The 24,907-nt window shown below is 41.7% G+C and overlaps 1 protein-coding gene across 1 annotated transcript; it reads left to right on the forward strand.

Moving 5' to 3' along the window:
* On the forward strand, window positions 1-24,075 carry LOC139532428 (cell adhesion molecule CEACAM6-like). Its single transcript, XM_071329994.1, has 10 exons — window positions 1-187; window positions 6,843-7,127; window positions 7,245-7,511; window positions 10,594-10,860; window positions 11,006-11,080; window positions 11,387-11,413; window positions 11,525-11,581; window positions 14,839-14,913; window positions 19,889-19,947; window positions 20,255-24,075. The coding sequence occupies exons 1-9, from the start codon at window positions 121-123 to the stop codon at window positions 19,909-19,911; spliced, it is 1,143 nt and encodes a 380-aa protein (XP_071186095.1). The 5' UTR covers window positions 1-120; the 3' UTR covers window positions 19,912-19,947; window positions 20,255-24,075.
* The last annotated feature ends 832 nt before the right edge of the window (window positions 24,076-24,907 follow it).

Consider the following 24,907-nt stretch of genomic DNA (forward strand, 5'->3'; position numbering starts at 1 on the left):
GAACTTTACTTTATTTTCAACCAAGCGGTCACGACGCATGCAGAGGGAGGAACTAAACCACATTTCACTTTCACAGCCTTGGGAAATAAAGATCAGATGTAGGCTAGCTAACTAGCGCATATGCCTAAACTAACGCTCGTCAGATTGTGTTTCTGGCTTTGTCTGGCGCGAACGGTGGTCTCCCGAGGTAAATTGAGCCAACTGCCGCACTGAAGAAAAAAAAAACATGGCACTCTATACTGAAATCAAACTTGTATAGCGAAATTATGGGTGGACAACAGCCTTAACACGCTCTTCATATTGATTTCCAACATGGAAAGTTAGAATGATTTTAAACGAAGTCTGTGGGTTTCGATGAGAAATAAGGTTGGAACGCACCCTTCTTATTCCGTTTAGCTACGCACACACAGGCCCTTCAGGAAGCGATAGAATACTTAAGAGACACACCCTCTGTGTTGCCAACTAATTTTCTGGGTAAGTTGCTAGAGGCAGGTTGATGTTTTTGCTAAATGACGTTGTGATGTCATTGCGTGATAACGTAAAACTGCTTCATTACGTAGAATACACAACGTTACTCAAATTGACTGGTCATCTCGGCAAAAAATATGATTTGACATTTGTTCAGGTACAGACTCCAACTCTTTTCTGTACTTCTGGCTGTATTATTTTTGATTGAGGCATGTTTTTATTTTTTTTTATTTTTTTTATTTCACCTTTATTTAACCAGGTAGGCTAGTTGAGAACAAGTTCTCATTTGCAACTGCGACCTGGCCAAGATAAAGCATAGCAGTGTGAACAGACAACACAGAGTTACACATGGAGTAAACAATAAACAAGTCAATAACATGGTAGAAAAAAAGAGAATCTATATACAATGTGTGCAAAAGGCATGAGGTAGGCAATAAATCGAATAATTACAATTTAGCAGATTAACACTGGAGTGATAAATCATCAGATGATCATGTGCAAGAAGAGATACTGGTGTGCAAAAGAGCAGAAAAGTAAATAAATAAAAGCAGTATGGGGGGTGAGGTAGGTAAATTGGGTGGGTAGTTTACAGATGGACTATGTACAGCTGCAGCGATCGGTTAGCTGCTCGGATAGCAGATTTTTAAAGTTGTTGAGGGAGATAAAAGTCTCCAACTTCAGAGATTTTTGCAATTCGTTCCAGTCGCAGGCAGCAGAGAACTGGAAGGAAAGGCGTCCAAATGAGGTTTTAGCTTTAGGGATGATCAGTGACCTGCTGGAGCGCGTGCTGCGGGTGGGTGTAGCCATCGTGACCAGTGAACTGAGATAAGGCGGCACTTTACCTAGCATAGCCTTGTAGATGACCTGGAGCCAGTGGGTCTGACGACGAACATGTAGCGAGGGCCAGCCGACTAGGGCATACAGGTCGCAGTGGTGGGTCGTATAAGGTGCTTTAGTAACAAAACGAATGGCACTGTGATAAACTGCATCCAGTTTGCTGAGTAGAGTGTTGGAAGCTATTTTGTAGATGACATCGCCGAAGTCGAGGATCGGTAGGATAGTCAGTTTTACTAGGGTAAGTTTGGCGGCGTGAGTGAAGGAGGCTTTGTTGCGGAATAGAAAGCCGATTCTTGATTTGATTTTGGATTGGAGATGTTTGATATGAGTCTGGAAGGAGAGTTTGCAGTCTAGCCAGACACCTAGGTACTTATAGATGTCCACATATTCTAGGTCGGAACCGTCCAGGGTGGTGATGCTAGTCGGGCGTGCGGGTGCAGGCAGCGAACGGTTGAAAAGCATGCATTTGGTTTTACTAGCGTTTAAGAGCAGTTGGAGGCCACGGAAGGAGTGTTGTATGGCATTGAAGCTCGTTTGGAGGTTAGATAGCACAGTGTCCAAGGAAGGGCCGGAAGTATATAGAATGGTGTCGTCTGCGTAGAGGTGGATCAGGGAATCGCCCGCAGCAAGAGCAACATCATTGATGTATACAGAGAAAAGAGTCGGCCCGAGAATTGAACCCTGTGGTACCCCCATAGAGACTGCCAGAGGACCGGACAACATGCCCTCCGATTTGACACACTGAACTCTGTCTGCAAAGTAGTTGGTGAACCAGGCAAGGCAGTCATTAGAAAAACCGAGGCTACTGAGTCTGCCGATAAGAATATGGTGATTGACAGAGTCGAAAGCCTTGGCCAGGTCGATGAAGACGGCTGCACAGTAATGTCTTTTATCGATGGCGGTTATGATATCGTTTAGTACCTTGAGCGTGGCTGAGGTGCACCCGTGACCGGCTCGGAAACCGGATTGCACAGCGGAGAAGGTACGGTGGGATTCGAGATGGTCAGTGATCTGTTTGTTGACTTGGCTTTCGAAGACCTTAGATAGGCAGGGCAGGATGGATATAGGTCTGTAACAGTTTGGGTCCAGGGTGTCTCCCCCTTTGAAGAGGGGGATGACCGCGGCAGCTTTCCAATCCTTGGGGATCTCAGATGATACGAAGGAGAGGTTGAACAGGCTGGTAATAGGGGGTGCGACAATGGCGGCGGACAGTTTCAGAAATAGGGGGTCCAGATTGTAAAGCCCAGCTGATTTGTATGGGTCCAGGTTTTCCAGCTCTTTCAGAACATCTGCTATCTGGATTTGGGTAAAGGAGAAGCTGGGGAGGCTTGGGCGAGTAGCAGCGGGGGGGGCGGGGCTGTTGGCCAAGGTTGGAGTCGCCAGGAGGAAGGCATGGCCAGCCATTGAGAAATGCTTGTTGAAGTCTTCGATTATCACGGATTTATCGGTGGTGACCGTGTTACCTAGCCTCAGTGCAGTGGGCAGCTGGGAGGAGGTGCTCTTGTTCTCCATGGACTTTACAGTATCCCAGAACTTTTTGGAGTTAGAGCTACAGGATGCGAATTTCTGCTTGAAAAAGCTGGCCTTTGCTTTCCTGACTGACTGCGTGTATTGGTTCCTGACTTCCCTGAACAGTTGCATATCGCGGGGGCTCTTCGATGCTATTGCAGTTCGCCACAGGATGTTTTTGTGCTGGTCGAGGGCAGTCAGGTCTGGAGTGAACCAAGGGCTATATCTGTTCTTGGTTCTGCATTTTTTGAACGGAGCATGCTTGTCTAATATGGTGAGGAAGTAACATTTAAAGAATGACCAGGCATCCTCAACTGACGGGATGAGGTCAATATCCTTCCAGGGTACCCGGGCCAGGTCGATTAGAAAGGCCTGCTCGCAGAAGTGTTTTAGGGAGCGTTTGACAGTGATGAGGGGTGGTCGTTTGACCGCGGACCCGTGGCGGATACAGGCAATGAGGCAGTGATCGCTGAGATCTTGATTGAAGACAGCAGAGGTGTATTTGGAGGGCAGGTTGGTCAGGATAATGTCTATTAGGGTGCCCATGTTTACGGATTTAGGGTTGTACCTGGTGGGTTCCTTGATGATTTGTGTGAGATTGAGGGCATCAAGCTTGGATTGTAGGACTGCCGGGGTGTTAAGCATATCCCAGTTTAGGTCACCTAACAGAACAAACTCTGAAGCTAGATGGGGAGCGATCAATTCACAGATGGTGTCCAGGGCACAGCTGGGAGCTGAGGGGGGTCGGTAGCAGGCGGCAACAGTGAGAGACTTATTTCTGGAGAGATTAATTTTTAAAATTAGAAGTTCGAACTGTTTGGGCATAGACCTGGAAAGTATGACAGAACTTTGCAGGCTATCTCTGCAGTAGATTGCAACTCCTCCCCCTTTGGCAGTTCTATCTTGACGGAAAGTGTTATAGTTGGGTATGGAAATCTCAGAATTTTTGGTGGCCTTCCTAAGCCAGGATTCGGACACGGCAAGGACATCAGGATTGGCAGAGTGTGCTAAAGCGGTGAGTAAGGCAAACTTAGGGAGGAGGCTTCTGATGTTGACATGCATGAGGCCAAGGCTTTTTCGATCACAGAAGTCAACAAATGAGGGTGACTGGGGACATGCAGGGCCTGGGTTTACCTCCACATCACCCGAGGAACAGAGGAGTAGTAGGATGAGGGTGCGGCTAAAGGCTATCAAAACTGGTCGCCTAGAGCATTGGGGACAAAGAATAAAAGGAGCAGATTTATGGGCGTGGTAGAATAGATTCTGGGCATAATGTGCAGACAGGGGTATGGAGGGGCGCGGGTACAGCGGAGGCAAGCCCAGGCACTGGGTGATGATAAGAGAGGTTGTATCTCTGGACATGCTGGTCTCAATGGGTGAGGTCACCGCATGTGTGGGGGGTGGGACAAAGGGGGTATCAGGGGTACGGAGAGTGGAACTACAGGGTCCATTGCAAACCAAAACAATGATAATGATAACTAGCCTGAACAACAGTCTGCAAGGCATATTGATATTTGAGAGAGACATACAATAAGGCATAAAGTGATTGCAGGTCTTGATTGGGAGAGCTAGCTAAAACAACAGGTAAGATAACAGCAGCAATAACAGGGTGCTAGTCTAACACAGCAACAGGTAAAAATGGCGACGACTAGGCAGAGAGGGTCGGATTAACTACACACAGATCCTGAGTTAAAGCACAGAGCCGACAGATAAAACACAAATAAACAGAATGGAGTACCGTGAATTAATGGACAGTCAAGCATGCATCAGCTATGTAGCCAAGTGATCATAGTGTCCAGGGGGCAGCCGTAGATGGAGCAGGGAGGCCTCCACTAAGCTAGCACGCGGCGTTTAAAGTTAGTAGCCCGGGGGGTGGTCTGCTCAGACGGAGGGGGTCTGCTCAGACGTGGTCGTGTCGACAGAGAATCCAGAGAATCCAAGCCGGATGGCGAAAGAGAGGTTGTGAATTGTAGAATTGTGTTTGCTAACTGGTGCTAGCTTCGTGGCAGTGGCGCTAACTGCGCTAGCTGCAAGCTAGCTGTGAGGATCAGAAGTAGTGGCTCAGGGATTACGGCAGGAATCCGGCGTTGTTGTCGAGAGACAGTCCGATGCTGGTAAATTGGTGAGTAATATCCAGGCTAATAACAGGGCTGGTGTCTGTGCAGAAGGTAAAAGCTACTAGCAGCGGCAAAAAAATGGCTAAATTAGCTTGTAGCTGATTTAGACTAGTTGTGATGGATTGGCAGGGCTCTGTGTCGGCAAAAAAAAGGTCCAGTCCAATTGGCAAAAGAGGTATTGTAGCCCAAGAATTCGCTGGTAGACCTCTTCGGCTAGCCGGCAGATGGGCCTAGCTCGAGGCTAGCTCAAGGCTAACTGGTGCTTGCTTCGGGACAGAGGTGTTAGCCAGTAGTAGCCACTCGGTTGCAGCTAGCTAGCTGTGATGATACGGTGTAATTGTCCAGAGCTTGCGTCAGGAATCCGGTGATGTGGTAGAGAAAAAGCAGTCCTATATGCTCTGGGTTGATATCGCGCTTGCAGACTGGCAGGTATTGGCCCGGTATTGAAGCTGGCTGTGTCCGAGTTAAGGGCGAAGACCGCAGCAGTGGCTAACTGACTACTAGCTAGTAGCTAGTTATCTGGCTAGCTTCTGATTGGGGTTACGGTTCTAAAGTATAAAAAAAAAAAAAAAAAAAATAGCAGGTCCGTACCACATTGGGTGAGGCGGAATGTAGGAGTGTATATTCAGTTCCTAGATGGAAAGTGAAATTAAAATATATACGAAATGTATACGAAAAATACGAATACTATTTACACGGGACAATACAAGACAAAGACACGTCCGACTGCTACGCCACCTTGGATTTGAATGTTGATTGATGTTGTAAGTTCTCTTCAAGATCAAACATTCGTGACCAACTATATTCATTGTGTTTGGCTCGTCGAACCCATACTACTGCTACTGCAGTCAGCCAACAATGATTTGCAATTTGCTGAAATTGCTGCTGGCCTGCTGCTACCTGTGCACGAGCTGAGCGCCTGCTGCTGACGTCACTCACAACGCACTTTTGCAGCCAGGCGCGTGTGTTGTGACTGAGTGTGTGACAGAGAAAATCGTTTTTGTGTCATTTAAAGGGGAAATAAGTGGATTTTAGCGTTGGAGTCACTTAAAAAGTTCCAAATACATTTTTTAAAGTAGCTAAATTTGTTGCTAGGTGCTGTTTGCAAAAAAAGTTGCTAAATCTAGCAACAAAATTGCTAAATTGGCATCACTGCAGCCTCTCCCCACAAATTAGTGGAGCCTTCTGATGACGTGTATCATGACGTCTGACGAATCTACACTTGCAGGGCAAGGGGTGAGGGAGGAAGGAATTAATTTTAAATGAATCGCTCTTGCCTGGAAATTTTTCACTTCTTCGTCCCGCGATGATGATTGTTTTCAGCCACCGGTACCTTGTGGGTACTTTAAATGCGCTACAGTCAATTATGATTGCATGTCTACTTATATTAACTATATAATTAGTAATATAAGCCTACTGTATGATAGCTAGCAAATGAATTAGCTAACTAGCGTTAGCCTGCCTAGCTGGAATTTCTGAAGAAGTACACTACGTCTTCACACACAGCCTTTTATCCTCAAAAAGTCAGTTTGATGGAAACATCTCTCTGGTGGGAGAATTTGCATATTGTTTTATGCAGATTTAGAATAATAGCATGAAACTCTGTTGCAGATTGGATAGAAACCTAGCTAGTGATATAATAGTGGGCAGGGTGTAGACAAAGACTTTAATCTGTAGTGTAGTCTAGATACATTTCTGCTCCAGTGATGGGGAAAATACTAGTCAAAGTGGTCAGACTACATAGGCCAGATATGCCCAGCGATCAGAATTCTTGATATACACAGTAAAGGTAGATAATAATGTCTCTTTCAATGCCAATAGGGTTAGGACTACATATTTATACCCTAACCATAATGTGTTACCCTGGATACATTGATATTCTGATACATGTATGAAATGTCTGCTTTTCAGATGATCTTTCTCTTAAAGTGGGAGGTGAGATCCCGTTGACACCGGACAAATCCACAGTGCCACACTCCATCACAAGCATCCTATGGAAGCATGGGAAGAACAAGGTGGCAGAGTGGGACAATGATTTTGGTCTGGACATCTATGCTGCCTTCAAAGAGCGAACAACCCTGGACCAGACTACTGGAGAGCTGAGAATCAGTGGATTGATGAAAACAGACAGTGGAGTTTATTCTGTGGAGTTTAACAGCAAACTGCTTGACAAGACATATAAACTATCTGTTATCAGTAAGTGTTTCTATGTGTGTCTGTGTCTGTGTGGTCATGTAGAAACAGCAGGTTATGTATTGCAGTGCCTCACAAGCATTTTCCCAAATGATTCCTGTTTCTTTCCTCTATTTACAGAGGCAGTCCCCAAACCCACAATCACTTCTTCCTGTAACCCAGACAAAACCTCCTGCACTCTGACCTGTGAGGGCAACACCACTGATGCTGAACCAGTCACCTACAGCTGGAAAGTGGGAGAGGGGGCGTGGGAGGTCTTAGACAAACAGATTAATGTCAATAAGAGCGACACTGGCAAATCAACCAACAGTTACAAGTACATCTGCAAAATGAATAACCCTGTTAGTGAGGAAGTCAGTGATCCAATTGGACAGGTGTTTGTTCCAGGTGAGTGGACACTCAGGTGTGTTAGAGTCTTATGTATTGATATGTCAGTAACACTGCTAGTGTTGTAGTGCAGCATTCAAAATGTCCTATGTTGAAAACAGACATTGGGGTTTATTCTGTGGAGTTCAACAGCAAAGTGCTTGAGGACATACAGTTGAAGTCAGAAGTTTGCATACACTTAGGTTGGAGTCATTAACTTGTTTTTCAACCACTCCACAAATATCTTGTTAACAAACTATAGTTTTGGCAAGTCGGTTAGGACATCTACTTTGTGCATGACACAAGTAATTTCTCCAACAATTGTTTACAGATTATTTCACTTATAATTCACTATATCACAATTCCAGTGGGTCAGAAGTTTACATACACTAAGTTGACTGTGCCTTTAAACACCTTGGGAAATTCCAGAAAATGATTTAGAAGCTTCTGATAGGCTAATTGACATCATTTGAGTCAATTGGAGGTGTACCTGTGGATGTATTTCAAGGCCTACCTTCAAACTCCTCTTTGCTTGACATCATGGGAAAATCAAAAGAAATCAGCCAAGACCTCAGGAAAAAAAACTGTAGACCTCCACAAGTCTGGTTCATCCTTGGTAGAAATTTCCAAACGTCTGATGGTACCACGTTCATCTGTACAAACAATAGTACGCAAGTATAAACACCATGGGACCACACAGGCGTCATACCGCTCAGGAAGGGGATGCGTTCTGTCACCTCGAGCTGAACGTACTTTGGTGCGAAAAGTGCAAATCAATCCCAGAACAACAGCAAAGGACCTTGTGAAGATGCTGGAGGAAACAGGTTCAAAAGTATCTAGATCCACAGTAAAATGAGTCCTATATCGACATAACCTGAAAGACTGCTCAGCAAGGAAGAAGCCACTGCTCCAAAACCGCCATAAAAAGCCAGACTACGGTTTGCAACTGCACATGGGGACAAAGATCGTACTTTTTGGAGAAATGTCCTCTGGTCTGATGAAACAAAAATAGAACTGTTTGGTCATAATGACCATCATTATGTTTGGAGGAAAAAGGGGGAGGCTTGCAAGCCAAAGAACACCATCCCGACCGTGAAGCAAAGGGGTGGCAGCATCATGTTGTGGGGGTGCTTTGCTGCAGGAGGGACTGGTGTACTTCACAAAATAGATGGCTTCACGAGGGAGGAAAATTATGTGGATATATTGAAGCAACATCTCATTACATCAGTCAGGAAGTTAAAGCTTGGTCGCAAATGGGTCTTCCAAATGGACAATGACCCCCAAGCATACTTCCAAAATTGTGGCAAAATGGCGTAAGGACAACAAAGTCAAGGTATTCGAGTGGCCCTGACCTCAATCCTATAGAACATTTGTTGACAGAACTGAAAAAGCTGAAAAAACTGAAAATGTGAGCAAGGAGGCCTACAAACCTGACTCAGTCCACCAGCTCTGTCTGACTCACCCAACTGATTGTGGGAAGCTTGTGGAAGGCTACCTGAAACTTTTGACCCAAGTTAAACAATTTAAAGGCAATGCTAGCAAATACTAATTGAGTGTATGTAAACTTCTGACCCACTGGGAATGTGATGAAAGAAATAAAAGCTGAAATAAATCATTCTCTCTACTATTATTCTGACATTTTCACATTCTTAAAATAAAGTGGTGATCCTAACTGACCTAAGACAGGGAATTTTTACTATAATTAAATGTCAGGAATTGTGAATCTGAGTGTAAATGTACAGTCATTGCCAAAAGTTTTGAGAATGGCACAAATATACATTTTCACAAAGTTTGCTGCTTTAGTGTCTTTAGATATTTTGTCAGATGTTACTATGGAATACTGAAGTATAATTACAAGCATTTCATAAGTGTCAAAGGCTTTTATTGACAATTACATGAAGTTGATGCAAAGAGTCAATATTTGCGGTTTTGACCCTTCTTTTTCAAGACCTCTGCAATCCGCCCTTGCATGCTGTCAATTAACTTCTGGGCCACATCCTGACTGATTGCAGCCCATTCTTGCATAATCAATGCTTGGAGTTTGTCAGAATTTGTTGGTTTTTGTTTGTACACCTGCCTCTTGAGGATTGACCACAAGTTCTCAATGGGATTAAGGTCTGGGGAGTTTCCTGGCCATGGACCCAAAATATCGATGTTTTGTTCCCCGAGCCTCTTAGTTATCACTTTTGCCTTATGGCAAGGTGCTCCACCATGCTGGAAAAGGTATTGTTCGTCTCCAAACTGTTCCTGGATGGTTGGGAGAAGTTGCTCTCGGTTGATGTGTTGGTACCATTTCTTTATTCATGGCTGTGTTCTTAGGCAAAATTGTGAGTGAGCCCACTCCCTTGGCTGAGAAGCAACCCCACACATGAATGGTCTCAGGATGCTTTACTGTTGGCATGACACAGGACTGATGGTAGCGCTCACCTTGTCTTCTCCGGACAAGCTTTTTTCTGGATGCCCCAAACAATCGGAAAGGGGATTCATCAGAGAAAATGACTTTACCCCAGTCCTCAGCAGTCCAATCCCTGTACCTTTTGCAGAATATCAGTCTGACCCTGATGTTTTTCCTGGAGAGAAGTGGCTTCTTTGCTGCCCTTCTTGACACCAGGCCATCCTCCAAAAGTCTTCGCCTCACTGCATGCAGATGCACTCACACCTGCCTGCTGCCATTTCTGAGCAAGCTCTGTACTGTTGGTGCCCCAATCCCGCAGCTGAATCAACTTTAGGAGACGGTCCTGGCGCTTGCTGGACTTTCTTGGGCGCCCTGAAGCCTTCTGTGGAAGTGTTTTTTGGGGATTCAGTTCATTTGCATGGCAAAAACTTTGCAATTCATCTGATCACTCTTCATAACATTCTGGAGTATATGCAAATTGCCATCATACAAACTGAGGCAGCAGACTTTGTGAAAAATAATATTTGTGTCATTCTCAACTTTTGGCCACGACTGTATTTGGCCAAGGTGTATGTAAACTTCCGACTTCAACTGTATACATTGTTATCGGTAAGTGTTTCTGTGTGTGTGCCTATTTTAAATAGAAGATGATGCAGTGCCTCACAAGCATTTGTCCCTGCTTTGTCTTTCTCTCTCCTGGATTTACAGAGGCAGTCCCTAAACCCATAATCACTTATACCTGCATCACAGACACAACCTGCCTTCTGACCTGTGAAGGCGACACCACTGATGCTGAACCAGTCACCTACAGCTGGAAAGTGGGGGAGGGGGCGTGGGAGGTCATAGGAAAACAGCTGATTGTCTCTAAGAGCGACACTGGCAAATCAACCAACAGTTATAAGTACATCTGCAAGCTGAAGAACTCTGCTGGAGAAGGGGAAGTCAGTGAGCCAGTTGGAGAGGTGTTTGGCTCAGGTGAGTGGACACTTATAATTGTGTTAGTCGTATGTGTTGATATGTTAGTAATACTGCTAGTACTGTAGGCAATGAATGCTGCACTATGTTGAAAACCTGTTAAACTCCAGTCAAAGTATCATTGCAAAATATGTTTTCATTTCAGAGCCTTCTGAAGTTGGTGGTTGGGTTGTTGGTGTTGTCGTTGCCATATTATTGCTTGTTGCCATCGTCATAACAGGTAAGAACAGCACATCTCTAGTAACAGATCACTGCACATGTACATATTTCTGAATCATAGATTGACATAACAGCAGCAACAACAGTGAGCTATACCCTCTGAAGGGGATACCTGTTGTACCTGTATTTACAGTAGTTCAGATGTGCAGGTACTGTATGAAGGTTGTTTATTGGCGCTCTCAGAAAAGATGGCTTCTAATTGCAGCTTAAGCGTGTAATTGTCGGTGAAGTCATAAGTAGCTGATAGAATATTAAGGCCGACTTGTACTTTAAGAAGTTATACATTATTTCTATTTTTACTCCCCAGTTTGGTTGGTGTGGAAGAAAATAAAAGGTAGGTTCAACTCTTCATACTCACTGCTTCTCCAAAATGTTACAATGTGAATTAAATTTGAATGACAGTCTTAATAATGTCTTACATTTGAGTCTCTCTTATTCATTTCAGGATATCCCCAAGACACCTGGATTGACTTTTTGAGAATGTATTGTGGTGGAATGTGTGGTAAGTGTTACCTTAACTTGACTCTGATCTATATTCAACCTGCTAACAGGGTCCCCAAAGTAAAACAACAGGACCCAGCACAGGACAGTAGTGTTGTTTTTGTCCCATCACAGATATCCAGAAACCTGTTTTTAATAAAATTAGGGACCTTTACACTGATGTTTGTGTGTGTGCATTGGTGGAAAAAATACTCAATTGTAATACTTGAGTAAAAGTAAAGATACCATAATAGAAAATGACTCGAGTGAAAGTCACTCAGTAAAATAGTACTTGACTAAAAGTATCTTGTTTTAAATGTATTTAAGTACAGTGGTGGAAAAAATACTAAATTGTCATACTTGAGTAAAAGTACAAAGTAAAATAATTTTATACATAATTCCTTTATATAAAGCAAATCAGACGGAACAGTTTTCTTGTTTATTTTTTACTGACAGACAGGCACACTCCAATACTCAGGCATCATTTACAAATGCAGTATTTGTGTTTAGTGAGTCCGCCAGATCAGAGGCAGTAGGAATGACAACGCATTATATTGATAGGTGCGTGCCTTGGACCATATTGCTGCTCTACTTGAGCATTCGAAAGGTAACAAGTAATTTTGTGTTTCATGGAAAATGTATAGAGTAAAAAGACCATTATTTTCTTTAGGGATGTAGGGAAGTAAAAGTTGTTTAAAATATATATATATTAAAGTGAAGTACAGATACTTGAAGAAATAAATAGAAGGGTGTGTGTGTGAGTGCACAGCCGTAATCTCCTCATAACCTTATGCAACTGAAAGGGAGAATGCATCCTAAATTCAAGGAACTTCTACTCATTTTGCTGTAAACCAATGTTGAAGGGAGAAGATAAGGAGCATTAACTGTTGCAATTTGTACATTACTTTTCACAAAGCATTTCTCAAAATAATAATAGGCCTTTAATTTGTTACATTCACTGCTGAAATGGGCTAAAGTTGACCGCTAGACTATTTTATGTAAAAAACATCTTTGCGAATGGTGGTCCTTGAGCTTTTGACGGTGATTTGTTTTGTCCAATCATAAGCATGCATGCAGAATATGTCATGCAATCCTTTCATTGGCAGAATTGACATCTTTCATTTGTGCGATCTGACCTGCGTGGCTCTCCCACACAGCTCCCAGGTAGTAGCCTAAAGGATATGGCCATATCAAGAATATGGCGCCGACAGACGGTCGCCTCGCTTCGCGTTCTTAGGAAACTATGCAGTATTTTGTTTTTTCCCCCGCTATCCACATTGACGGGACAGTAGTGGAGAAGGTGGAAAGTTTTAAGTTCCTCGGCGTACACATCACAGACAAACTGAAATGGTCCACCCACACAGACAGTGTGGTGAAGAAGGCTCAACAGCGCCTCTTCAACCTCAGGAGGCTGAATAAATTTGGCTTGTCACCAAAAACACTCACAAACTTTTACAGATGCACAATCGAGAGCATCCTGTATCACCGCCTGGTACGGCAACTGCTCCGCCCTCAACCGTAAGGCTCTCCAGAGGATAGTGAGGTCTGCACAACGCATCACCGGGGGCAAACTACCTGCCCTCCAGGACACCTATACCACCCGATGTCACAGGAAGGCCAAAAAGATCATCAAGGACAACAACCACTCGAGCCACTGCCTGTTCATCCCGCTATCATCCAGAAGGCGTGGTCAGTACAGGTGCATCAAAGCTGGGACCGATGTGACTGAAAAACAGCTTCTATCTCAAGGCCATCAGACTGTTAAACTGCCATCACTAACATTGAGTGGCTGCTGCCAACTTACTGACTCAAATCTCTAATAATAAAAAATTGGATGTAATAAATGTATCACTAGTCACTTTAAACAATGCCACTTTATATAATGTTTACATACCCTACATTACTCTTCTCATATGCATATACTGTACTCTATACCATCTACTGCATCTTGCCTATGCTGTTCGGCCATCGCTCATCCATATATTTATATGTACATATTCTTATTCATTCCTTTACACTTGTGTGTGTATAAGGTAGTTGTTGTGAAATTGTTAGATATTACTGCACGGTCGGAACTAGAATCACAAGCATTTCCCTACACTCGCATTAACATCTGCTAGCCATGTGTATGTGACCAATAAAATTTGATTTGATTTGAAATATAAGTTATTTTATAGAAAATAAGGCATTGACTATTATGTGACTTAAATGGGACTATGGGAGTTTAGAGGTTGTATGACGTTTTTAATAAACAAAATTACTAAATTACTAAAATAGGACTAAAATGACTGATTAAAACGAGACTCGTCCAGAGTTGACTGATAACTCAAACTAAGGATGAAATTACTTAAATGGGACTAAGATTAAAGGTAATTTAGTCATAAAGACGAAATCTAAAATGGGTGACAAAATTAACACTGCCTCTAACTCGGGTACAGTAGTAACACTAACACATCTTCTGAGGCCATTTTGACAATGCAGACATGTGGAGATGTTGCCAGAAATGTGTTTCTCATATTATTTGTGGTGGCATTTATTTGAATAATATGTTTTTGTGACATGCAGATGCAGTTTAAGAAGGTGATGATTATTCATGTGAGTTTAAATGTAGCTTTGTGTGGGCTAGCATATATAAAATGTGAATGATGCAGTTGCAATCTGCAAGGAAAATCTGATGGTAAGACAGTGGCATTCACCTGGAATTCTGCCACTGAGTATCCTTTTCATTGTCATCCAGAAGTGAACACAACAAATACTAATATGTAGTATGTCTGTGAATGAGAATGCTAAGCTCAACTAAAGGCAGTGACGGAGTCCAGCCAGAACAAGGCTAGTCATCCAGTTAATTTAAGACTGTATAAACAGAAGTCATTTCTTTAAAGATGGACTACCGGTATATGGAAATCGCTCCTCCATTTCCTGGTTGATACAATTCTAATAGTTTACCTCATTTCAGTTTGTGAAAAAACAAGCAGTCATTATGTAGAGAATCATTGTACCATTTAAACCACTGTGAAATATGTTTTCCATAACCAAAAATATTGTATATTCAGCTGTTTGAAGCTGGTGTACAAAACCGAAACGGGAAGTGTAGAAATAGCACACATAGAATAGATCCACCGCTTCTTATGGGAAGATTATGCTTTCAATGGGAATGAAAGATCTATAACTCACATTTCTATGTGAATATGGTTGGGTCGCCAAAAAAGTTACTTATTGTAGAATTTGATACAGTAGGAGAGAGGCTGTAGTTTATTTTCCTTCTGTGTGATTCTGCAGGGGTTCCGTTAACGGCCAACACCAAAACAGGGGAAGATGGCGCAGACAAAGCTGGAAAGGGGCAGGGGAATAAAGGTGTGTATGAGACTTATAGTACCCTCAAACCATATTTGTTGTGGATGATTTGATTCCTGTAACATAAGTATAGAGGGTTAATCTAGAACAGGAGTGTCAAACTCATTCCATGAAGTGCTTAGTAGTGTTGTAGAAATTCTAATTAAGTAAGGGAGAAGAGACTTTCAATTTCTTCAAACAATCATACTTTAATATCAATTAATTATTGCTATAATGGAGCTGGTCAACGACCACCCGTAGGTGATGCAGAGGTCTTATATAGTAGACATAAAAATGGTGGTTCCACCCCTCCCTGGATTAGTTCTCGGAAGCAAAGATGATTAGAGTGTCTGCAGGGTTGGGTGTACTCGAAATGCCGTTGGGGTACGCCAAATAAAAATGTGATTCACATTATATACAGTTGAAGTCGGATGTTTACATACACTTAGGTTGGCGTCATTAAAACTCGTTTTTCAACCACTCCACAAATTTCTTGTTAACAAACTATAGTTTTGGCAAGTCGGTTAGGACATCTACTTTGCATGACACAAGTCATTTTTCCAATGAAACAAAAATGGATCTGTTTGGCCATAATGACCATCGTTATGTTTGGAGGAAAAAGGGGGAGGCTTGCAAGTTGAAGAACACCATCCCAACCGTGAAGCACGGGCTGTGGTAGCATCATGTTGTGGGGGTGCTTTGCTGCAGGAGGGCATTTCACAAAATAGATGGCATCATGAGGAAGGAAAATTTGGTGGATACAATAAAGCAACATCTCAAGACATCAGTCAGGAAGTTAAAGCTTGGTCGCAAATGGGTCTTCCAAATGGACAATGACATGACTCCAAGCATACTTCCAAAGTTGTGGAAAATGGCTTAACTTCTCTAGGGTAGGGGGCAGCATTTTCACGTTTGGATGAAAAGCATACCCAAATTCAACTGCCAGCTACTCATCTCCAGAAGATAAGATATGCATATTGTTAGTAGATTTGAATAGAAAACACTCTGAAGTTTCTAAAACTGTTTGAATCATGTCTGTGAGTATAACAGAACTTATTTACCAGGTGAAACCCCAAGGACAAATCATTCAGTTATTTTTGTTTTTTGAGGTCACTCTCTTTTCAATGAGTTTATTGGGAAACCAGATTTCTAAGCGACCTGCTTGCAGTTCCTACGGCTTCCACTGGATGTCAACAGTCCTGAGAAATTGGTTGAGGTTATTCCTTTGTGTAATGAAGAAGTACGGCCATCTTGAAGTCGAGTCACTCGAGGTGTCCTGCTAGATAGAAGCGCGTGAGCAGAAAGGTGGCTTTAGTTGGTTTTAATCGTGTATTGAACACAGATCATCCCGTCTTCAATTTTAACGATTATTTACGTAAAAAAATACCTAAAGTTGTATTACAAAAGTAGTTTGAAATTTTTTGGCAAAGTTTACAGGTAACCTTTGAGATATTTTGTAGTCACGTTTGAGCAATTTGGAAGCAGTGTTTTTCTGGATCAAACGCGCCAAATATATGGGACATTTTGGATATATATCGACGGAATTAATCGAACAAAAGGACCATTTGTGATGTTTATGGGACATATTGGAGTGCCAACAACAGAAGCTCGTCAAAGGTAAGACATGAATTATATTTTATTTCTGCGTTTTGTGTCGCGCCTGCAGGGTTGAAATATGCTTATCTCTCTTTGTTTACAATGGTGCTATCCTCAGATAATAGCATCGTATGCTTTCGCCGAAAAGCCTATTTGAATTCTGACATGTTGGCTGGATTCACAACCAGTGTAGCTTTCATTTGGTGTCTTTCATGTGTGATTTAATGAAAGTTTGATTTTATAGTAATTTTCATAGTAATTAATTTTAATTTGGCGCTCTGCATTTTCTCAGGCTTTTTGCCAAGTGAGACAGTAGCATCCCACCTAAACTCAGATTTTTGGATATAAATATGAACTTTACCGAACAAAACATACATGTATTGTGTAACATGAAGTCCTAAGAGTGTCATCTGATGAAGATCATCAAAGGTTAGTGATTAATTTGATCTCTTTCTGCTTTTTGTTACTGCTCTCTTTGGCAGGAAAAATGGCTGTCTTTTTCTGTGACTTGGCTCATACCTAACATAATCGTTTGGTGTGCTTTCGTTGTAAAACCTTTTTGAAATCGGACACTTTGGCTGGATTTACAACAAGTGTATCTTTAAAATGGTGTAAAATACTTGTATGTTTGAGGAATTTAAATTATGGGATTTCTGTTTTGAATTTGGCGCCCTGCAGTTTCACTGGCTGTTGACGAGGTGGGACGCTACCGTCCCACATACCCTAGAGAAGTTAAGGACAAACAAGTCAAGGTATTGGAGTGGCCATCACAAAGCCCTGACCTCAATCCTATAGACAATTTGTGGGCAGAACTGAAAAAGCGTGTGCGAGCAAGGAGGCCTACAAACCTGACTCAGTCCACCAACTCTGTCATGAGGAATGGGCCTAAATTCACCCAACTTATTGTGGGAAGCTTGTGGAAGGCTACCTGAAACGCTTGACCCAAGTTAAACAATTTAAAGGCAATGCTACCAAATACGAATTGAGTGTATGTAGCTGGAATCATTCTCTCTACTATTATTCTGACATTTCACATTCTTAAAATAAAGTGGTGATCCTAACTGACCTAAAACAGGGAATTTTTACTAGGATTAAATGTCAGGAATTGTGAAACTGAGTTTAAATGTATTTGGCTAAGGTGTATGTAAACTTCCGACTTCAACTGTATATATTCAGGTAAAAGAAGAACGGAAATTGATAAACTAAACAACAAAAAAACACATGATAACTGGTTTGATGCAGATTGTAAAATTATAAGGAAAAAAACTTAGAACACTATCCCACCAAAAGCACGGACCCAAATAATGGTGAATTACACCTTCATTATTGTGAGACTTTAAAACTCTATAAACATACACTCAGAACCAAAAAAGCACAGTTCAACAGCAAGCAGCTGACACTAATTGAGGAGTCCATAAACATAAACAACTTCTGGCAAAATTGGGGAGAATTTTTAAAAATCAAAACATGAGGAATTAGCGATACAAAATGGTGAGATATGGACAACCCATTTTAAAACACTACAACACTGTTCAAATTGACACAAATGCAGAACAATGCCAAACTCATGAAGTTCAATGGCTTAGAAAAAGCTATAAGGGACAATCAAAATCCATTGGACTCCCCAATTACTGACCAGGAGCTCTATAAGAAACTTCAGGCCCTCAAATTTAAAATAACATGCGGACCTGATGGCATCCTAAATGAGATGCTCAAATTCACTAGTGCAAAATGTAAATTGGCTGTATTAAAACCTACACTCGTGATCAAATTAAACAGTTATTTCCCTGACATCTGGAATCAAGGACTCATAACTCCAATCTATAATAACGGAGACAAATTTTACCTTAACAATTAGAGGCATTTGTGTGAACAGTAACCTGGTGAAGGTTTTCTGTGGTATTATAAATGTAAGTTCTAAACTTCCTTAATAAGCACAATGTCTTGAGTAAAAGCCAAATTGGATTTATACTAAAACATCGCACGACTGATCATATTTACACCCTGCACACCCTGATAGATAAACATGTCCACCAAAATATACGCTTGCTTTATCGACTTCCAAAAAACATTTGTTTCTATTTGGCATACAGGACTGTTCTACAAAGTTATTGAAAGTGGTGTAGGGGGTAAAACATATTACATAATTGAGAGAGAGATCCAAGAGGGACTGAATAAGTCTTTGGTATGGTAGAGTAGCCAGACGGAAGCCACTCCAAAGTAAAAGGCACATGACAGCCCGCTTGGAGTTTGCCAAAGGCACCTAAAGGACTCTCAGGCCATGAGAAACAAGATTCTCTGGTAAAGCATGGTGGTGGCAGCATCATGCAGTGGGGATGTTTTTCCAGCTGCAGGGACTGGTAGACTAGTCAGGATCAAGGGAAATATAAACGGAGCAAAGTACAGAGAGATCCTTGATGAAAGAGCGCTCAGGACCTCGGACTTGGGCACACAGCCAAGACAATGCATGAGTGGCTTCAGGACAAGTCTCTGAATGTCCTTGAGTGGCCCGTGCTTGAACCCGGTCAAACATCTCTGGAGAGACCTGAAAATAGCTGTGCAGCGACGCTCCCTGTCCAACCTGACAGATCTTGACAGGATCTGCAGAGGAGAATGGGAGAAACTCCCCAAATACAGGTGTGCCAAGCTTGTAGTGTCATACCCAAGAAGACTGGAGGCTGTAATTGCTGCAAAGGGTACTTCAACAAAGTACTGAGTCAAGGGTCTGAATACTTATGTAAATGTTATTTCTCTTTTTCAAATCCTTTTTGCATTGTCGTTGTGGGGTTTTGTGTGTAGAATGATGAGGGGGGGAAACGATTTTAAATATATTTTAGAATAAGGCTGTAAGTAACAATGTGAAAATCTAGTGGTCTGAATACTTTCCGAATACACTGTACAGCTTTGCGTTATTTAATGGTAGGCCTATACATATGACCAATGTAGCCTATTGGTTTTGCTCTGAGGTGAGCCCTGACTCAATTTCAATATCCTTTCATCGCGCTGACTGCCGATTACTTCCCATGGTTCTGACTCGATCGTGTTTGTACTGTTTTAATGAGCGCCTCTTGGGCTACCAGTCATCATGTGGCTTCTCTACAACATCCCGTGCTTTCTTGTGGCAAAATGACATGAATCAAAACATGAGGTAAGACACAGTGGCATTCACCTGGAATTCTGCCATCTATGTTGTTGATTACCTTGAGGATTGTTAGAGCAAGTTTGTGAACCAGAATAGACAAACCAGGAAATCCTTGTACTGTTTGATTTGTTGTAGCTTGCGAGGGTGTGAAGGGAGCCCAGGGATATGTGTGTATGCATTTGTGTGCTTACCTGCATGTGTGCGCTTGCGTGCATGTATGATTAAGTCCAACTCTTCTGTTGTGTGTTTTCTTGCCAGAAGCCACCCTGTTGATGGAGTAGAAAGACCACCAGTAAAGAATCCAGTGTTTTATGATGGTAAGTATGAGTCTGAGAGACACCAACCACAACATTTATTAAGAAATCATTAGGACATGCTCACATTGTTGTTATGTTTGGGATTATCAACATGTGGTATTTTAATTTGGATCCAATGAAAGAAACAATGAACAAGTCTGATTGGTGCAGGTTTTCTTAAAGGAAAGGAAGAACACATGTTGTTGCATTTATAACATAAGACCAAGAGTTTTTCCAGACCATGTGACCTGACCAGGAAAAACTCCTGGCCCTAGTCATTAGTAATGTTTTGTCTCATGAGCTCTTTCCTCTTATTGCTTCCTTCCAGCTGGTGGTCTTCCTGGTGGGGTAACTGAGGACCAGAAACATGGGGTTTGAGGGCTCTCAGTAGATAACTCCATATCTGTTACATTGAGACAAACAACTAAGAAGAGAAACATGTTTGAACTGTTGGAGATGTTAAAGACATGTAAAATGAAGGAAAACAACAAGCAAATATTGCACATAGTAACTTCCATGCAGTCAGATGAAGTACAGTGAGCTACAACGTATTGGCACAATGACATATTTTGTTTTGGCTCTGTACTCCAGGTTCCCCGGGCGCCAAAGACTTGGATGTCGATTAAGGCAGCCCCCCGCACCTCTGATTCAGAGGGGTTGGGTTAAATGAGGAAGACACATTTCAGTTGAAGGCATTCAGTGACTAGCTATCCCTCTTTCCCTTTTTAGATTTGAAATGATACAATGACTATAAAGGTTATAGTGCAGACTGTCAGCTTTAACCCAATATGGATGAGAATACCCTCAAATTAAAGCTGACAGTCTGCACTTTAACTCTTTTAGGGTAGGGGGCAGCATTTGGAATGATGGATGAAAAGCGTGCCCAAAGTAAACTGCCTGCTACTCAGGCCCAGAAGCTAGGATATGCATATAATTGGTAGATTAGGATAGAAAACACTCCAAAGTTTCCAGAACTGTTAAAATAATGTCTGAGTATAACAGAACTGATATGGCAGGTGAAAACCTGAGGAAAATCCATCCAGGAAGTGCCATTTATTATTATTTTTCCATTGAAAGCCTATACGCCATTTTAAAGGGATAGGACCCAGATTCCGGTCCCTATGGCTTCCACTAGTTGCGAACAGGCTTTAGACATTGTTTCAGGATTTTATTCTGAAAAATGAGGGAGAATGACCACTGAGTCAGTGGATAGTGAAATGTCCCCAGAGCTGGTTTTTGCGCACGACCGAGCGTGCGGCTTTCTTGTTTTTAATTTATATTGACACACTTGAAAGTGCGGTGTGTTAAATATATTTTATCTGCAACAATTGAATTCCAGCCTGCATGTACTGCTAATACTTTGAATTTGAATTGTGATATTTATATTTTTTCAATGAAAGTGATGATAAAATTATTTTCTAATGACTGACAGTGATTTTTTTTTAAAATCAAACCTGATTGGTGAAAGCAATATAGTGTATACATGATCTGTAAGTGTGTGCGCGCGCATGTTTGTTCCAGTTCTTGCGGTGTTTGTCGGTCTGTGCCCCTAAATCAAATAGCAGATTATGCAGTGCCTCACAAGCATTTTTCCTGCTTTGTCTCCGTCTTTCTCTCCTGGATTTACAGAGGCAGTCTTTAAACCACAATCACTTCTTCCTGTAACTCCAACAACACCTTCTGCATTCTGACCTGTGAAGGCGACACCACTGATGCTGAAACCGTCACACAGCTTGAGGGGGCGTGGGAGGACTTAGACAAACAGCTGGTTGTCTCTTAAGAGTAACACTAGCAAATCAACCAACAGTTACAAGTACACCTGCAAGCTGATAGTTGTTAGTGGGGAAGTCAGCGAGCCAGTTTGACAGGTGTTTGGCTCAGGTGAGTGATAATGATAGGCCAGGGTGTTAGGTATCCTAGCAGTTAAGAGCATTGCGACAGTATCCAAGAGGTCGCTTGTTCGAATCCCTGAGCCAACTACGTAAAAAAATCTGTCTGTGCCCTAGAGCAAGGCACTTAACCCTAATCGCTCTGGATAGGAGTGTGCTAAAGGACTAAAATGTAAATAGGCCTGGTCATCAATACTGATTATGTTAATACAGATGACATTTATTTTAAAAAATACAAACATTTTAAAAAATCAGTCAGAGCTGGTACTGCCATTTTAATTGCAGCTGGTGACCCTACCCTACTTAGTTTGACCACTTGTATTGGTGTTCATAGACATTTGATCAGTAAGGACAATACATTTTGTCATGACTGCCCTAGGGGTGGGTAGGTCTCGCGCGCACACACACACACACACACACAGGTTTATGATGGTCGTAAATACCGAAACTCCTTTCCCCACTCTGCCAAAACGAAAGTTGAGAATCCTTTAACACAGAGAGACACTTGGACATCAAAAGGTTGAATAATTGAACAGTATTGTTTTTTTTTTATGTAACCTTTTTATAACTATGCAAGTCAGTTAAGAACAAATTCTTATTTACAATGACGGCCTACCGGGGAACAGTGGGTTAACTGCCTTGTTCAGGTGCAGAATGTGGTGGAATATTGACTCCGAAATATAACACTGTTACAAGAACTTGTGAATTCAAAATAGACTTTAATACAAAGTAGCAAATTTGAGCGCTTCCATGGAAAGACTAAATTCTCTAATCACAGAGTTCTGACTTTATAGTCTTTCCGGTCTTTACATAGCACCTCCTTGTATGTACATGAACAACTCCTATTGGCCTTATAGTTCTCCCATCTTTGCATCACATATAGAATCCCCTCCCTCTATATGAAAATAACTCCTCTTGACCTTTCTCCACCATTATCTTTCCATATCAGTTCTTGCTTGTTAACGCCCACATCTGACAGCTGTATAGGTTATAATGGTAGCAGGTCTTGTTCATATATGTTCCATTCCTTATATATCCACTCTGTCTTAGCTCTCCAAAGTGGACAGTCTAAATACTGCCTGCTAATATTGGAGTCATGCACTAGATTACATAATTTCTGCATCCGGCCAATGTAATTATTATTATATTATATATTCTCAGCATAGCAACTCCACCTAGTTACATTGAATAATCTCCCACAAGAACGTTAGATTTGTACCTTGTCCGCTCGGGGATTCAATCCAGCAACCTTTCAGTTACTGGCCCAACGCTCTAACCACTAGGCTACCTGCCGCCATAGTTGGAGTGGTCCGTGGACACTTAAGGAACAGTCATGTCGAGTTTGTTTCATTTGGTGACCTCATGAAGGACAGGAGACCCACTACTGTTTCTTTGTTTGTATACACTTCAATTATGGGGTTTGCATCTGAATGTTGTATAAAATAAATGATTGAGTGTAGGAATACTTTTGGAAAGATGTAATGTGATGTTAGTCTTCTAAATGAGAATTGTTTTTCATAGTAACTTATGATCAGTCAGTGGCCATGCCCCCGTGAGCACAGACATTTACATCGGCGTATTCTACTAAAAGTATAAAACCAACTTCCAACAAAATTTACATTAGACCAAAACACGCCGGGTGATGCTGGTGTGTAAAGTGGTTCAAAACTACAACTCTACCAAAGGACAAGACCAGTGAATGTGGAGATCATCCCCACGCTGAAATGGGTGAAGAAATATACAAACTAAAGACCAAATATTCAGGCTGCAGCTGTTTTAAATACTTTAGTCTGGTAAACACATCCGATCTCAGAACATTTCCGAATGGTACACTGACGTATCCATTATAACAACTACGACAGACTTTGATCTCTGGTGGACAAACCAGAGGCTTTCTGTCGACTGACTATCCAGCAGACGGACTGGCGATCACAGAGGATTGACAAAGGTATACACTTGTAAATATGTAAATTGCTATTTTTCTAATGAGCGGATGTACATGTTCAAAGTATTAGCATTTACATGAGTGTAGTTATGAACTGTATTACAGTGGGTCCACTGAGTTTCCCGCTCTTGAACTGCCCCCACCCCTTTCCTTTGTCTACCAAGCCGTCATATCAGTTTAGTCTTCTAGGGACTGTTTATTTGTATCGTGTTAGTAATCAATGTATGACCTATTGTGTGTATTTATGTAATTCTGTATGTAATTTATGTAATTCTGATTGATTAGTTAGTAAATAAATTATTACTCCAATTTGTATATCGCTGATTCATGATTTGATGCTTGGGTTCATGCAGATATCCAAGGGTTTACGACGTTCAGAAATTAGACTGATGAGGTAACAATACATTAATAGAAGACTGTAATCAATAAGATAATAAAATATCTGAAGAGTTATAATCGGGAAATTGAAACTCTAAACAATTTTCCCGTAATGCCCCGACTTCCTAGTTAATTACTATTCAGTGATTCGTTGAATTTCAGAATAATTACACAGAGAATTGATTTGATAATATTAGTCTTCATATTTAATGACAGCAAACACTAGGACAATTCTTAGTATTTAGTAATGGAGCACTTGCTCACAGAAACTACTATGGTTTGATTACTTGTGGTGCAGGTGAACATAACAGTAACAGCAGTAACATTCACCTTCTTGCTTGTTAGTAGGCAACCGTTATGACAGGGTTTTGGTAGATTAGGTTTGTGTTTTGGCATGTTCTACTGCTACAAGAGTCACAGCGCTCAAGTGAACCATGTTATTGTCAAAATGTGGGGTTCGTAAGTGCCAATTTGTAGGTGAGTGGGAGCAAGTAATACTACCAACATGTCTACATTATTTTGCCAACGACCAGTAATTCTGAATGTGAAACTGCTTCTACCTGTATTTACAGTAGTGTTCAGGTGCGCATGTTAATTATTGCTTCTTTCTGGCGTGACCTTATAATTGAAGCATCTTGGACTGTAGATTTGGGAGAAATTCCTTAACAGCTTGTGTTCTTGCAACATAAAGCAACTTTATTTTATAATTTTTATTACAGAATCTTGGATTAGAAAATATATGAGAACTGTTCAACTGATCTCTGTCTAC

Source organism: Salvelinus alpinus, chromosome 10 (assembly GCF_045679555.1).
Source record: "Salvelinus alpinus chromosome 10, SLU_Salpinus.1, whole genome shotgun sequence".
In the NCBI taxonomy this organism is placed as follows: Eukaryota; Metazoa; Chordata; class Actinopteri; order Salmoniformes; family Salmonidae; genus Salvelinus; species Salvelinus alpinus.